Source organism: Branchiostoma floridae, chromosome 7 (genome assembly GCF_000003815.2).
Source record: "Branchiostoma floridae strain S238N-H82 chromosome 7, Bfl_VNyyK, whole genome shotgun sequence".
NCBI lineage: Eukaryota > Metazoa > Chordata > Leptocardii > Amphioxiformes > Branchiostomatidae > Branchiostoma > Branchiostoma floridae.
This window is the reverse complement of record NC_049985.1, coordinates 11,337,699-11,350,826: the sequence shown is the minus strand read 5'-3', so window position 1 is coordinate 11,350,826 and position 13,128 is coordinate 11,337,699. Positions and strand designations below refer to the sequence as shown.

At 45.9% G+C, this 13,128-nt stretch overlaps 2 protein-coding genes across 2 annotated transcripts in view; one reads left to right on the top strand and one right to left on the bottom strand.

Moving 5' to 3' along the window:
• Positions 1 to 682, top strand: part of LOC118420016 (NF-kappa-B-repressing factor-like) — an 8,866-nt gene extending 8,184 nt beyond the window's left edge. The window contains exon 10 of the mRNA XM_035826721.1: positions 6 to 682. Within this exon, the coding sequence (XP_035682614.1) occupies positions 6 to 295 (290 nt within the window). The 3' untranslated portion in view covers positions 296 to 682. The remainder of the gene's footprint in view (positions 1 to 5) is intronic.
• A 2,974-nt stretch (positions 683 to 3,656) lies between these two features.
• The window catches only part of LOC118420015, a 14,397-nt gene continuing 4,925 nt past the window's right edge, over positions 3,657 to 13,128 (bottom strand). Inside the window, exons 9-13 of the mRNA XM_035826720.1 lie at positions 7,631 to 7,777; positions 7,110 to 7,301; positions 6,436 to 6,640; positions 5,820 to 6,089; positions 3,657 to 5,311 (exon numbers count right to left, since the gene is read on the bottom strand). Coding sequence (XP_035682613.1) covers positions 4,185 to 5,311; positions 5,820 to 6,089; positions 6,436 to 6,640; positions 7,110 to 7,301; positions 7,631 to 7,777 — 1,941 coding nt within the window. The 3' untranslated portion in view covers positions 3,657 to 4,184. The remainder of the gene's footprint in view (positions 5,312 to 5,819; positions 6,090 to 6,435; positions 6,641 to 7,109; positions 7,302 to 7,630; positions 7,778 to 13,128) is intronic.

Sequence of the window (13,128 nt, the reverse complement as noted above, 5' to 3'; positions counted from 1 at the left end):
GCAAGGAGCGCACCAAGTTATCGTGAACTACGTACAGTCTGGGAGGGAAGACGACCTGGTGTTCTCTCCCGAGTTAACGTCAGACGAGCGGGCGGCCATCCACAAGATGGCGAGACGGTACGACCTGCAGCACAAGTCGTACGGGAAGGGGCAGAAGAGGTACCTGGTCATCAGGAGGAAGAGAAATGCACAAGACGTGATGTCGCAGGCTCAGTTCAGGCCAGGGCAGTATGGCACAGTGGTTGGGGATGGGAAATATGAAGTCACCCTGCCACAAAGTAGCAGTTGGCAATAGCATGAGAAACTACCCTATGATTGATATATGTTATGAGACAGTTGATGTACAAGGACTGGAACTACATTCTGACAAAATGAAATAATACTGCAATGTTGCAAATTCAGGGGGGTCCGTTTGAAATTAGGTGGTCACCAGCTCAAAACTATGTTTTCTGTGGAGATAAATATGAATTATATTTGTCAACATGCTATTGGTATGGAATTTATTATTTTAGTCTACTTTAATGTGTATGTTTACTAGTTCACAACTCAGCTCTGTGACCACACAATGAAATATGGCACAATTTTTGCTCTTGTATTTTGTGATGCCTGATGTTACACAGTCTTGTATTTGTGTCTTTAATTTTTCATATGTCCATTAAACACTTGTTACAACCAAACCTTCTACCTTGTCTGAGTGGTGTATATAATGAGCAACAGATAGAAAAAGGTTTTTAGAACTTTATTGATCAACAGGTTTAACCCTCATTTACATCCCTGTTTACACGTAGTGATCACTAGCATTGCAGGCACACTTGTTACATTAGTTGATTTGGTGACATCTGAATGGATAAGCTGGTTTAAATGCCATTTAGTGAAACACAGCTTTTCAAGTACCCAGCAGTACCAGTATAACACATAGCTTGAAACTGTTACACAAGTCTCAAATTGCTGTTGAAAGCTTCAGTCAAAGCTGGTCAAGTCAAGACCGATAAAATCTGGTCTATGTTGATAGGATGCAAATAATAATATTGAGTGCCTTTACTTTACATTACTAATAATATTCAGCAATTCGTATCTATCTATACAGCCAGTATAACCGCCATTCGGCATAACAACAAGCCGTAGGAAGTCTGGGAACAAACAAATGAAAAATGGTGTGCTCAAACTTGTCTGATACTGGCCAGATCACATTTGTGGTAAGTCTTGTGCTGCACAATTATGATCCAGCCATAGAATTTTCAAGCAGTCTGTGATAGAAAAAACTGCAAGCGAGCATCTATATAGCTGGTATAACCGTACTCCGGCGTAACACAGCAGCTAAGGATTATGTTAATCAATATTTAACCTATCTATCTACAACCATGACGATCTAGTCTCTACCAGACAAAGCTGGCCATTAGGGCTGGGTACCGATAAAAAAACATTTCTTCTTATTGGACCGGTCCAGAAAAACTGGACTTGAAATAAATTTGGTGGACCTATTTGGAAAATGAACAAAATTATATCATCAGACATTCACAGTTTTGGGGGCTTACCGGTTGAGGAAAATAAGTCATTCCTACCAAGTTTTACAGTCAGTACAGAGGGAGTTAGCCTTGCAGGATTTTAAAATGCCAGCGGGAGTAAAAAACTCCACGAAACATTCTTTCTAGCAAAATGGACCATTGTTTTGAGTATCATACGTTCACAAGTTTTCACATACTGAATCACGTCCGGACCTGATCCTTTGGACCTGAATTTTCTGTACCGGTACCCACTCCTACTGGCCAATATAGGGAGAATAATTTGCCAGGGGGGTTTTGCTACCAACGAATCAGTCGGCCATGCAGCTGGAGGGGAAACACGAATCTAAGCGTGGACTGACACCCCTGGACAATTTCCCTTTTTTTTTCCAAATTCTATAATCCCCGCACCCCGGTAGGAGGGCTTGTTGGAGGCTATTGATAATCAGTCAAGCCCTTTTTGAGTTAAATTCTTTTCTAACTCTGAAACATGGCCCCTGCAGTAAAAAAAAGAAAAACAAAACAGCAAGGGGAGCTATCTACATCTCAAAAATCATGACCATAGCATGTCCAGAACACGAGATATCAAAACCGGAAATAGTCCTGCAGGGGGGGGGGGGGGGCTATAATCCAAGCATTCCAAGGGCTCGAGAACTATTGCCACATACCAAATATCAAAAGAATCCATCCAGGCATTTTCTAGTTATCTTGCAGACTTATTTGTGTCACAAGTGCACCACTGTCACTACAATTCCTCCATTTCACCGAGGATCTAATGTAGCTTTTTCTGCACATTACAGCTGAATTTTGTATGACAAATGCCCTCAGTCTGTGATGGTACTTCAGTCTCACAATTCATCTTCTTGAATTGGTATTTGAAAAAAAAAAGAAGTTTTGTCACTTTTCCTACAGAATTTGCTCTTGTACCTACTACTGTAATTGAATTTAAGTTCGCGGGGATTTAATTTTGCGGTAGCGGGAAAAAGTTCTTTTCGCGGTGGTTTTAAGTTCGCTGTCAGAAATAAACTTTATGCCAAAAAGCAGTTACTCAAGCAACTGGATATGATTTTGGAAACAGTACTAGTCAGACATTTGTGTCATTGACAAAAGACACCGGATGGTTGTCTGAAACATCTGACCATTTCCAAAATCATATCCAGTTGCTTGAGTAACTATTTTTGGTATATCTTATTACCCGGATGTCTAACCTTCATTGATGTATCACAACTATGCATCTATATCTTAAATGGTAGCTGAAGGTTAGACATCCAGGTAATAAGACACACAATGCCAAGTTACTCAAGCAACTGGATAAGTTTTGAAAACGGTCAGATGTTTCAGACAACATCTCCTATATTTCCATAGTGACAGGTAATAATTGATCAACAGCCTCTTGTGTTCAAGCATGTTGATTTTGATCATTTTATGGATGACATCCGCATGCGCATTAATTTTTGACCGTTTGCAAAAAGAGTTTTCAAACATTGTAAATCGTACAAAAGAAACTGTAAAATGTGCAAACATATGCCGTAGATACAAAATAGATATACAGGAAAACATCTATGAAGAATCTATTGTTTGGTATACTATACTCTGTGCATTTGTTCAACCTTCCTGACCGTTACACTAAACTACTGGCAAATTCTAACAAAAAACATAACCTTCTTGTCAAGCTTCAAAAAGATATATGTAACAATGTCTCAACAAAATCAATGTTTGACGGAGGGCTAACTTGGTGACTCACCTCATGATGTGTTATCAGTTGTGATACACCATTTAAAAAGTTACACCATGTGTACCATAGCATAGTTAGTCATTGGGTATAAGTGACACCAGAGTTTGAATCCTGACCATTGTACAGCAAGTAAATTTTATGGATGACATATTTTGCAGATTGCAAAAATAATGAGATAGGGCGAAATGAAACAAGATGGTTAAAAAAAACAAGATGGCTAAATTTTCAAAATAGACAATGTAAATGTTGTAACAAATGACATAACACTGTAGTACACACAACAAATCATTCATTACTGTATTCAACAAGTGAACTAGCTACTTGTAGTAAAAGTGACACTAGTGTGGTAGACTGGTATCACTTGCCAAGTTGGCAATGACTCATGACTTCTATAGTGGTGCCACTGTTACAACTATCCAACTAGTTTCCCTTCTACAACTACAGTCATGGCTACCTCACTAGTGTGTCACTTCTACAAGTACAATCGTTAGGCTATATCATGACTAATTTTTATATTTTTGTACTTTCTCGTCATATTGACCATCTCAAAGAAGAAAAAAAATCTTGCTTTTTTTTTTCAAGTGAAAATCAATAAGCGCAGACGTTATAAAATCTACTTGCTGTGGCCTTAATGGATGTACAATACGAACTAACAAAAACGTATGGATAAAGAAAAGTTCAAACAAACCATAACAAGAACAATATCTATATTCTGTACCAGACCTTCCTATTGAGTTGAAAAGGTTGTGGAAATTGGCTACAAAATAGGAATAATTGGTTAGGGGACTAAGCTTGCCTTGGATTGGGAGAACAATCAACTTGGCCAAATACCACCCTTCATGAAGTCCATTTCTATAGTATAACACTTTTTCACTTAACAGAAAGGTCTGGAAGAGACTAAACATCTAGAGAAGTTCTATAACATTGGTGAATCCATGATGACTTCTTCACCAGTTCCTGAGAAAGCCGCGCTGTGGCTTGGGAATGCTCCTGACCTCACAGTCCGAGGGAAACGGGTACTTGCTGACGTTCGATCTCAGACTGTTCTGTTGGTCCTTCTGTAGCTCCTCAGGCAACGCCAACTCAGAGTACATGTCTGAGCGCAACGTCAGCACGCTGGCTCGACCAATGCCTGGCTTCCAGACATCCTGGTTTGTAGTAGAAGGTGGACCAATGCCGACCATGTTTGCAGCCTGGGCTGCTTCAGGGCAAGCTTTACTTGTTGGCTTCACAGATCCATTGTTCTTGTCTCTTTGTTGAGCACCTCCAGATTTGGGCATAATAAACTTATTGTCCTGGGTGGATGAATTAGCTAACGATTTCAGTGCATTCAAACGCAATGCACCTCTACCTATGGAAAAGGAAGGGGAGCTGGATTGCACACCACGCATCTTGTGAACATCACCATTGGCACTGTTCTTCGTGGGGGAACTTGTAGCAGAACTGCTGTGGCTAGAAGAGGGTTGGGAATTAGATGAGGAGGAACGTGGTAGGTCTTCGTCACTGCTGTGAGAAGAATACTGCACCACGTCCGGACCTGATGGCTTCCCCTTGTTTTCGATGACAGTTGCACGATCCCAGCCATGGAGGTAGTTTGGATTCTTCACCAGCCTCCCTCCAGAGGCTTTCAGGGGATGTGCTCTGGGATCCTGTTGCGAGATTTCTGATAAGGAAAAGTCGGTAAACTTCTTCATTGCTTGCTGTGGTGATGCTGTGCTACTGGCTCCTTCTGCATCAGTTTTGGCTGCCTCTGTGCTTAAGCCTCCAACCTTAGGCATGCAGAAGAAAGGCTGCTGTGGTGGTTCCTGGCTTCTCCCTACTTCATCTCCCTTCATATTGTACACCTTACCATTGGAGCTTGCGTAAGGATTTTTCAGCGAACCATCACTTTTTGTTCCATCATTCAGCTGGGAGGAACGCTCTGAATCAGTCGGTAGCTCTACTGTGAGTGGCATCCAACACTTCTCTTTTTTGGTGCTGCTTTTTGATGGAGGAATGGCCCATAACTCTGGCATGTCCTCAGAAGACTCTGTAAGGTGTTCAGAGGTACCAACTGGACCTTCAGCCACCTTAGCTTCAAAGAGAAAAACAACAACAAAACCACAATCACTTGTTGTCAAAACCTGGACAGGTGTATGAGCGTAGCAACTAATCAACAACAATTATGATCTGCATTACTTGTACATTTGTTGGACTAGTAGACTAGCTCCCTGCTGTAGTATTCAAATCCGTGCTTTTACAGCTGTGAGGACCAAGGGCTAAAGCCAGTATCTCAGAGGGCAGGTTGGCAAACTAACTGTGGCTGAGCAATTTGACAGAACACTCAACAAAGTCATACAATTCTTTTTACACTTTGTGTGTTTTGTTGTCTTTTTAATTTTAGTAATACCTTTTGCATGATTTTCCCACTATAAAGTCAAGGATAACACAAATACAGCTGAGGACACAATGCCGCCGCCGCCACCGTGCCACAGTCCAATGACCTGCTTAAAGAAAAGGATATGGGTGCTGCCCTACACCATATAGTGTGGACTTGTACTTTACTTAGTACGTTGTACATTTAAGAAGTATTGTATGCATACCATCCTGTCTCTCAGTCATGAGAAGTTTCTTCGAGAGCTTGTTTAAATGTCTAGCTGTCTCCAGGCCAGCTGGGGTCAGAGTTAGTGTGTTCCTGGGTGATGTTGTCTGGCCTTGTTGCCACCCGTGTGTTCCATCATCCTCAGGGTGAGCCCGTGAACTGGTGACGGACTTTGGTGTAGTATCAGTAGATGGTTGGTCTGCAACATGGACTTTACCCTTGTGTTCTGACACAAGTGGGATGCTGCCTTGCTTCACAGCAGGCACTGGCTCTGGAAATGATATTAAAAATTAAAACATTTGCTGAATCTGAAGTGTGTGTTGAGGTATGTGTTGGGCTATTCATATGTCACATTTTCAAACTCTGGTAACGAACAAGTCCAGAGAGTGAGTGAGTGAAACTAATGGTGAACCAAAACATACCTTTAACATGGAAAGATATATGTCAGACTATTGACTAGTATTTTAGTGGCACGTGGAATCATCAAATCTTTATTACTTTCTTTAATTTTGACATGCAGGGCTCAGGATACAGACGTAAAATGAGGACATTTACATGTACATGTAAAAACAGCTCTAAAACAAGTTAATAATGATGACAAGTGCACGGGGGCCTACCCTTGGATGTGTTGTCCCCAACACCCTTGGCCAGCCTCTCCCCACCGTGCCCTACATCCCGGCTCCAGTTGGTGTTTCCGCTCACCACGCCACCACAGTTCTCACGGAAGCCGTTCTGGTCCAGGGGCTCCACGTGCTGACGCCTCTTCCTGGCTGCCTGTTCTACCACTTCCTGGAACCTCCCTGGTAACAGGTGGCCCATGGTCTGGGGCAAAGGGTCACAAGAAGATATTATCAATCAACTTTTCCAGTTCATAAGCAAACAGGGAATCAAAGATCTTATAACTTAACAAGATATCTTGAGCTTTTGTGTTTTATTCACCATTGAACAATTCTCAAAAATTCTGTCTATACATTTCCTTGCCAGCCTGCGGGACCAACTTTGGACTCAGGCCAAGCCAACCTTCCCATCCTGCCAGTCTCCGGTTTTATCATCTTCTGCCTCACATCCTGTCACTCTACAATATTCAAATAACCACTGACGCACATCCAGACAAAAACACAGACCGAAAACAATACCTCTGTTTTCAAAGAGGTAATCATAGAAAAGACACAAAACTACATGCACTGTTCAAACTAAGTCTGTAAAAGCTTGTCCTGTAGCAACAACCTGCTGACAAAGTAGCTAACAGTGTAAACTAGGAGTAATGTAGGACATGCTGTGGCAAACTCACGTCCATTTTGAGGGCGTCCTTGTCGCTGGAGTCCCTGCGAACAGACAGGTACACGTCCACCCCCATGACGAACTCCGACATGAGCTTGTCCATCAGCGCGACACGCAGGTCCCGCAGGTACATCACGTCCTTGGCTGCTGCATCAAGCAGGTGATCTGGTAGGGGGCGCTCTGCCCAGATGGCCTGGTCCTCCTAGAGAGGGGTGACAAAAGTATGTTGTTCAAAACATCAGAAATTTTTCATGGCTTGATATACTTTTCTGCAGGTGGAATTACCTGCAACAGACAATTTCTACCTGCATCTATCATTATTATTATCTCCCCTTCTAAGTTTAAACCTTTCTTTACGGTGGTCTTGGCATCATCACAGAACTTGCCATCTGTACAACAGCTAATGTAACATTATATTGAGCTGGAAACCATTTCACAACTGTGATGCAATATATAGCTAATACAATCAGTACAGAAATCAATCACGAAATCTTTACAAAGCACCAGTTCTTAAAAAGGGTGCATACTTACATCTTTGTGGTCCAGGCGCACCCTGTGGAAATGTAACTCCTCCGGGTTCAGGGTTAGGTGTTCCATCAGGCAGGCCGTTAGCCCGCTCACGTAACGCGGGAACTCTCCTCCTTGGTGGTTCATCCGGGAAACCATGACATCTGCGACCTGTAGCACAACCAACTTTACTGTTCACAATGCAGATGTAACACCTTCTTCTGTTCTCTTCTATCTTGACTCCAAGCAAGGTAACTCAATCAGGGTGAAAACAATAATCAAAATGTACTGCACACGAGATGTGACTTTTGAGCTTCAATTTCATTTTTTGGGGAAAAAGTGCTCTGTTGCAAGTAACCTACAGACTTAGGTGCAAAGAAAACATTGTGTTTGCAAGCATAAAATAATTATAAGTAAAGTTTTAGCACAACCGTACTATAAACTTTACTACCTCTCTTCAGAGCTTGAATTATCCAAAATTCTATTGTTAACTTAAAACATAAAACAAAATTACAAATTGTACTAACCTGTGCAGGACAGGTGTAATTGTCCTTGCATCCCTCGTTGTCAGGCAGAGAATGACTTCAGGTGTATCTGAGCTTGACACCCCCATGTGCCTCACTGGTAGCTCCCATAGTTCAAAGGTCACCGGTTACCCATGGTTCCTCGCGGCGCATGCGCTCCACTATACTGTTTGCAGAACTCCTGGACGAAGTAGTGTTGGGAGGGACTTCACAGGAACATGTCGAATTACGCCTCTCTCGGGGTGGGCGTCCGCCTGACAACGAGGGATGCAAGGACAATTACACCTGTCCTGCACAGGTTAGTACAATTTGTAATTGTCTCCTGCATCCCCTCTGTTGTCAGTCAGAGAATGACTTCAGGTGACTTCGTAGCCTGAGGCCAGGATCTTACGGCCAAAGTTGCAAGACTTGACAGGTTTCCTGTAGAACTTCTCGAACGTAGATGAAGTAGACCAGTTTGCCATTTTCATTATGTCCTTGGCTGAAACTCCTCTTAATGCCGCAGCTGAGACAGCTGCACTCCTTGTCGAGTGGCCCGTAAACTTGTTAGTGTCCACCCCTGCCTCCTGGAGGACTAACTTTAGCCACCGGGCAATGGTGGTAGAGCCAACCGCCTGATGAGGTTCCACCATTGCCCGAAACAAAAAACTGTCACACAAACGAAAACTTCTAGTTCTAGAAACATATTCCTTCAAATAAAAGACAGGACAAATTCTTTTGTCCCGTGGAAAACTAGGTAGAACAATGTCATGTGTCACTCTGCCAGGCCTAGAAGTCTTTGATAACCTGTTAATGGTGAAACATACTCCATCCGAGGTCTTCTTCTTGTATCTAACATCCAGCAAGGAGAGGGATTGTTCCCTGCCTGCAGACACCAATGCTATCAGCATAACCAATTTCAAAGTAAGTTGCTTGATCGACAAAGTTCTTGCCGGTGACCAGGACTTTAATAAACTTAGAACTCTACTCACGTCCCAAGTATACTGATACTTCGGTAAGGCTGGTCGTAGTTCAAACACTCCTTTCATGAATCTTTTCACTAAAGCATGAGAACCTAAAGGTAGACCTTCCACCGGAAGGTGAGTTGTTGAAATGGCGGACCTATAAACATTCAAGGTCCTATATTGTAGACCCTTGTCAAATAAGGACAGCAAAAAATCTAGAACTTCACTCACAGGTGCTGAAACCGGATCAATGTTCCTTTCACCACACCAGCTGTTCCACTTTTCCCAGGCTGCTGTGTAGAGCTTCTGTGTGCCTGGTCTCCAGGAGGCCAGTAATATCTTACTGACTCCCGGCGAAATGCCGTACTCAGAATGTTGTCTCCGCAAACATGCCATGCGGCTAGACGAAGCTTGTCCCCCTCTGGGTGCGCTCTGCCGGACTCCGGCTGCGTGAGAAGGTGCTTGTGACGAGGTAACAGAACTGGTTCCTCGACCAACATCTCTAGAAGAACTGGATACCAGCAAGCTGTTTCCCACACCGGAGCTATGAGAAGCAGATGAGCCTCGTCTAACTGGACTTTCCTGAGTGTCCGTGCGACCAGAAGGAAAGGAGGGAAGGCATACGGCAGTTCCCACCTGCTCCAGCTCACCGTGAAGGCGTCCGTCCCCACTGCTTCTGGCTCTGGGTGCCAGGAAACGTACTGAGGTAGCTGACGGTTGGTTCGGGACGCGAACAGATCCACCCCCTTGGAGAGTAGTGGAAACTTCGCCTGCAGACTCAGGAACGTATGCCGGTCCAGAGTCCATTCTGTGGCCACGAAGAAATGTCGAGAACTGAAGTCCGCTCGCACATTCTCCTTGCCTGGGATGTGCACTGCTGAAATGGACAGGTTCCTGTCTGTGCACCACTGCCACAGATCCAAGGTCACGTTCAGCAAGTCTAGAGACCTTGTGCCTCCCAGATGATTTAGATATGCCACCACCGTAGAGTTGTCGGAGCGAACTCTGATGTGTCCGCTTTCCATGTCTCTGCAGAAAGCCTGAACTGCCATGGATGCAGCCTGCAGTTCCAACACGTTTATGTGTGCTGTCTTCTCCTCTGCAGACCAGCGACCTCCTGTGTGGATGCCGTTGCAGAATCCGCCCCATCCGACAGTAGACGCATCTGTCTCCACCACCATGTCCGCTGTGGGCAAAAGGATTGGACGGCTGTTGTGGTGTGGAAGAAGGTCTCTCCACCACCTTAAGTCTTCTCGCGCTGCCTCTGTCAGCGGCACTGGATGCCCCCAGTCTCCTCTTGTCACTCGGAGAACTGTGATGAGCAGGCGTTGAAGACTTCTGAAGTGAAGTGGAGCGTGCCAAACTGACCCTGTTGTGGCTTGCAGCTTCCCTATCAGACTCGCCAACTCTCTCGCTGAGACGGGCACGACTGCAGACAGGGTAGTGTCCACCAGCTGTTGTAACTCCCGCAACTTGTTGTCGGGAAGAAAAGTTACCATTCGTGACGAATCTACGCCTGACCCTAGGAAGGTGATGCGTTGTGTTGGCTCCAACACTGACTTCTCTCTGTTCGGAACGAAGCCTAGCTGTGACAGTACTTCCAGCGCTGCCATCAGTGCTTCTCTGCACTCTTCTCTGGATCGGCCAAACATCAGGATGTCGTCCAGGTAGACGATCAGACGGAAACCACGTCTTCTCAGAAGTGCGACGGGCACCTTCAGTACCTTCGTGAACACTCTTGGGGCGCTCGACATCCCAAACGGGACGCAGCGGAACTGGTACAGACGACCTCGCCACTGGAACGTCAGGAATCTGCGGCTGCCCACGTCTACTGGGATGGTGAAATACGCATCTCTCAGGTCGATCTTTCCCATATAATCCCCTGGCTGGATGAGATCTTTCAGAATGGCTAGACTCTCCATCTTGAAGTGTCGAACCTGTAGAAACTTGTTTAGTGGCTTGAGGTTGATAACGGGTCGCAAACCTCCCGTCTTCTTTGGTACTGTGAACAAAGTTGAAACAAACTGGGTGCGGTTGTAGACAACCTCCTCTATCGCACCCTTGGTAAGTAGAGTTCTTACCTCCTCGCTGAGGACTTCCACCTGCTCTGGACTTCTTGGTCTGCAGTGTGGAATTCTCTGTTGTACTGGCGGCGTTGTCGCAAACTCCAACCTGTACCCCGTAACGCATTGTAGAATCCAGGGGTCTGAAGTCACCTGCTTCCACTGCTGCAGGAAGTGGACTAGCCTGCCCCCGTGAAGTAGCTGAGAGTCGTCGGGTACAGGTTGAAGGTCGGTCGAACGCCGAAGTGCTTCTCTTGTCAAGGATGAAACTTCTACTTGTCTGACTTCTTCCCGTCCCCCTGCTTCTGAAAAGACTGGGACGAACTCTTGTTGTAGTACTGGCGAGACCCGCCGTAGTTTGGCCTACTGTAGTTCGGCCTCGGCATGTAGTTGTAGCGATAACCTCTGTTGCCGCCCCCTGCCGCTCTGTAGTTGGTACGACGACCACCTCGTCTCGAGCTGGTCTGCCTCTTCTCTGCCTGTGTCAGCATGCCAGAGAGCACCTTGCTCTCCGAAGACAAATCCTTTGCCTTAGTTCCCAGATCAGGCGGGAACAGGAAGTTGTTGTCCTCTGACGGGGTGCGGAACAGATCCCTGAAGGTCTTCTGAGAAGACTCGGCAATAAAAGAACGGCGTGTGAAAGCTAGATGAGAATGGGCTGAACCCAGGAGTAACAGAGCTGTGCCAACACAATCTATCATGTCCAGTTGCAGTTCCTCAAAACTATCCTTACTGGAACGCTGGATTAACTGCCAGAGATTGATCAATGGAGTTCCAACTTGCACTAGATTGGTATGCACCGACTTGAGAGATTTATCGTGAGAAACAATCACATCACCTTGTTTCTTGTCATTCTCAAGAACGGCCCTGGACACGTTCTCGTTGAAGGCCGGTACAACCATCGTTGATGGGGCGTTGTCTGGCAAGTTGTACTTCTGTTGCCAAGCCTCTAGATCAGCCCCGCGACACTGCTTGCTGTGCTTGAAGTATTTCTCCGTCTCCTCCAACACGTTGTCGTCAGCAACCCAAGGGTGCTTGACGGTCTTGTTTGTCGGGTCGAACGGCTTCCATGCCGACTGCCCGCCCTCCGAGACGTCCGACACACTTTCTTCCTCCGTCTCGACTCGAGCTGGGGACCGCCGGTCATGTCGCCGCCGCCGCTTCCCCGGCGCAGACCCCGTTGCAGACGCAGACCGCCGTTTCTTCGGCTGCGAAAACTGCGACATCATCAGCTCTTGGAGCCCATCTAACTTCTCTGAAAGTAATGAAAAATTATTCTCCAAGGCAGAAATACGTACGCCGCTAGCATCAACCAGCTCCGGCTCTGACGGGATGTCGCCATTATTGTTGCCATCCTTCCTACGCTTTCCGTCACCGCCGCCGTCGCTCTCTTCGCCATTCTTCTCCTCCTCGCTCACTTCGACGTTAGAAGGCAGCTCTACTTCTTCATGAGCGGGAGACTTCGGCGGTTGGTGCACTTCAGCAGCCACCAAAAGACCGCGAACAGCGCTCAATCTCGGCATCGAAGGTGACGAAGAAGGCTGACGACTGTCATGGCGCCCGCCCCGGCGCACATGTCGGCGCATGCTTCTCGGGGAAGCGCCGTCTTCTTCGCGCCGTCTCTCGCTGGAACGCCGCTCCGAGCCTCCTCGGCCGCTTCTAGCGTGTCGCCCAGCAGTTGAAGACTTCGAAGAAGCCCGCGTACGGTTCTTAAAACGCTCCTTGTCGCGTTTAGAACCCATTTTCAGGAGCTGGAAACACCGGGGGTTGACAGAATCGCTCAAAAAATTAGACTGGTGCGCATGCGCCGCGAGGAACCATGGGTAACCGGTGACCTTTGAACTTTGGGAGCTACCAAGTGAGGCACATGGGGGTGTCAAGCTCAGATACACCTGAAGTCATTCTCTGACTGACAACAGAGGGGATGCAGGAGACAATTGGGATACAAGAAGCTTTTTTATAACTGACTCAAATGTCAGGAATATGCTGTA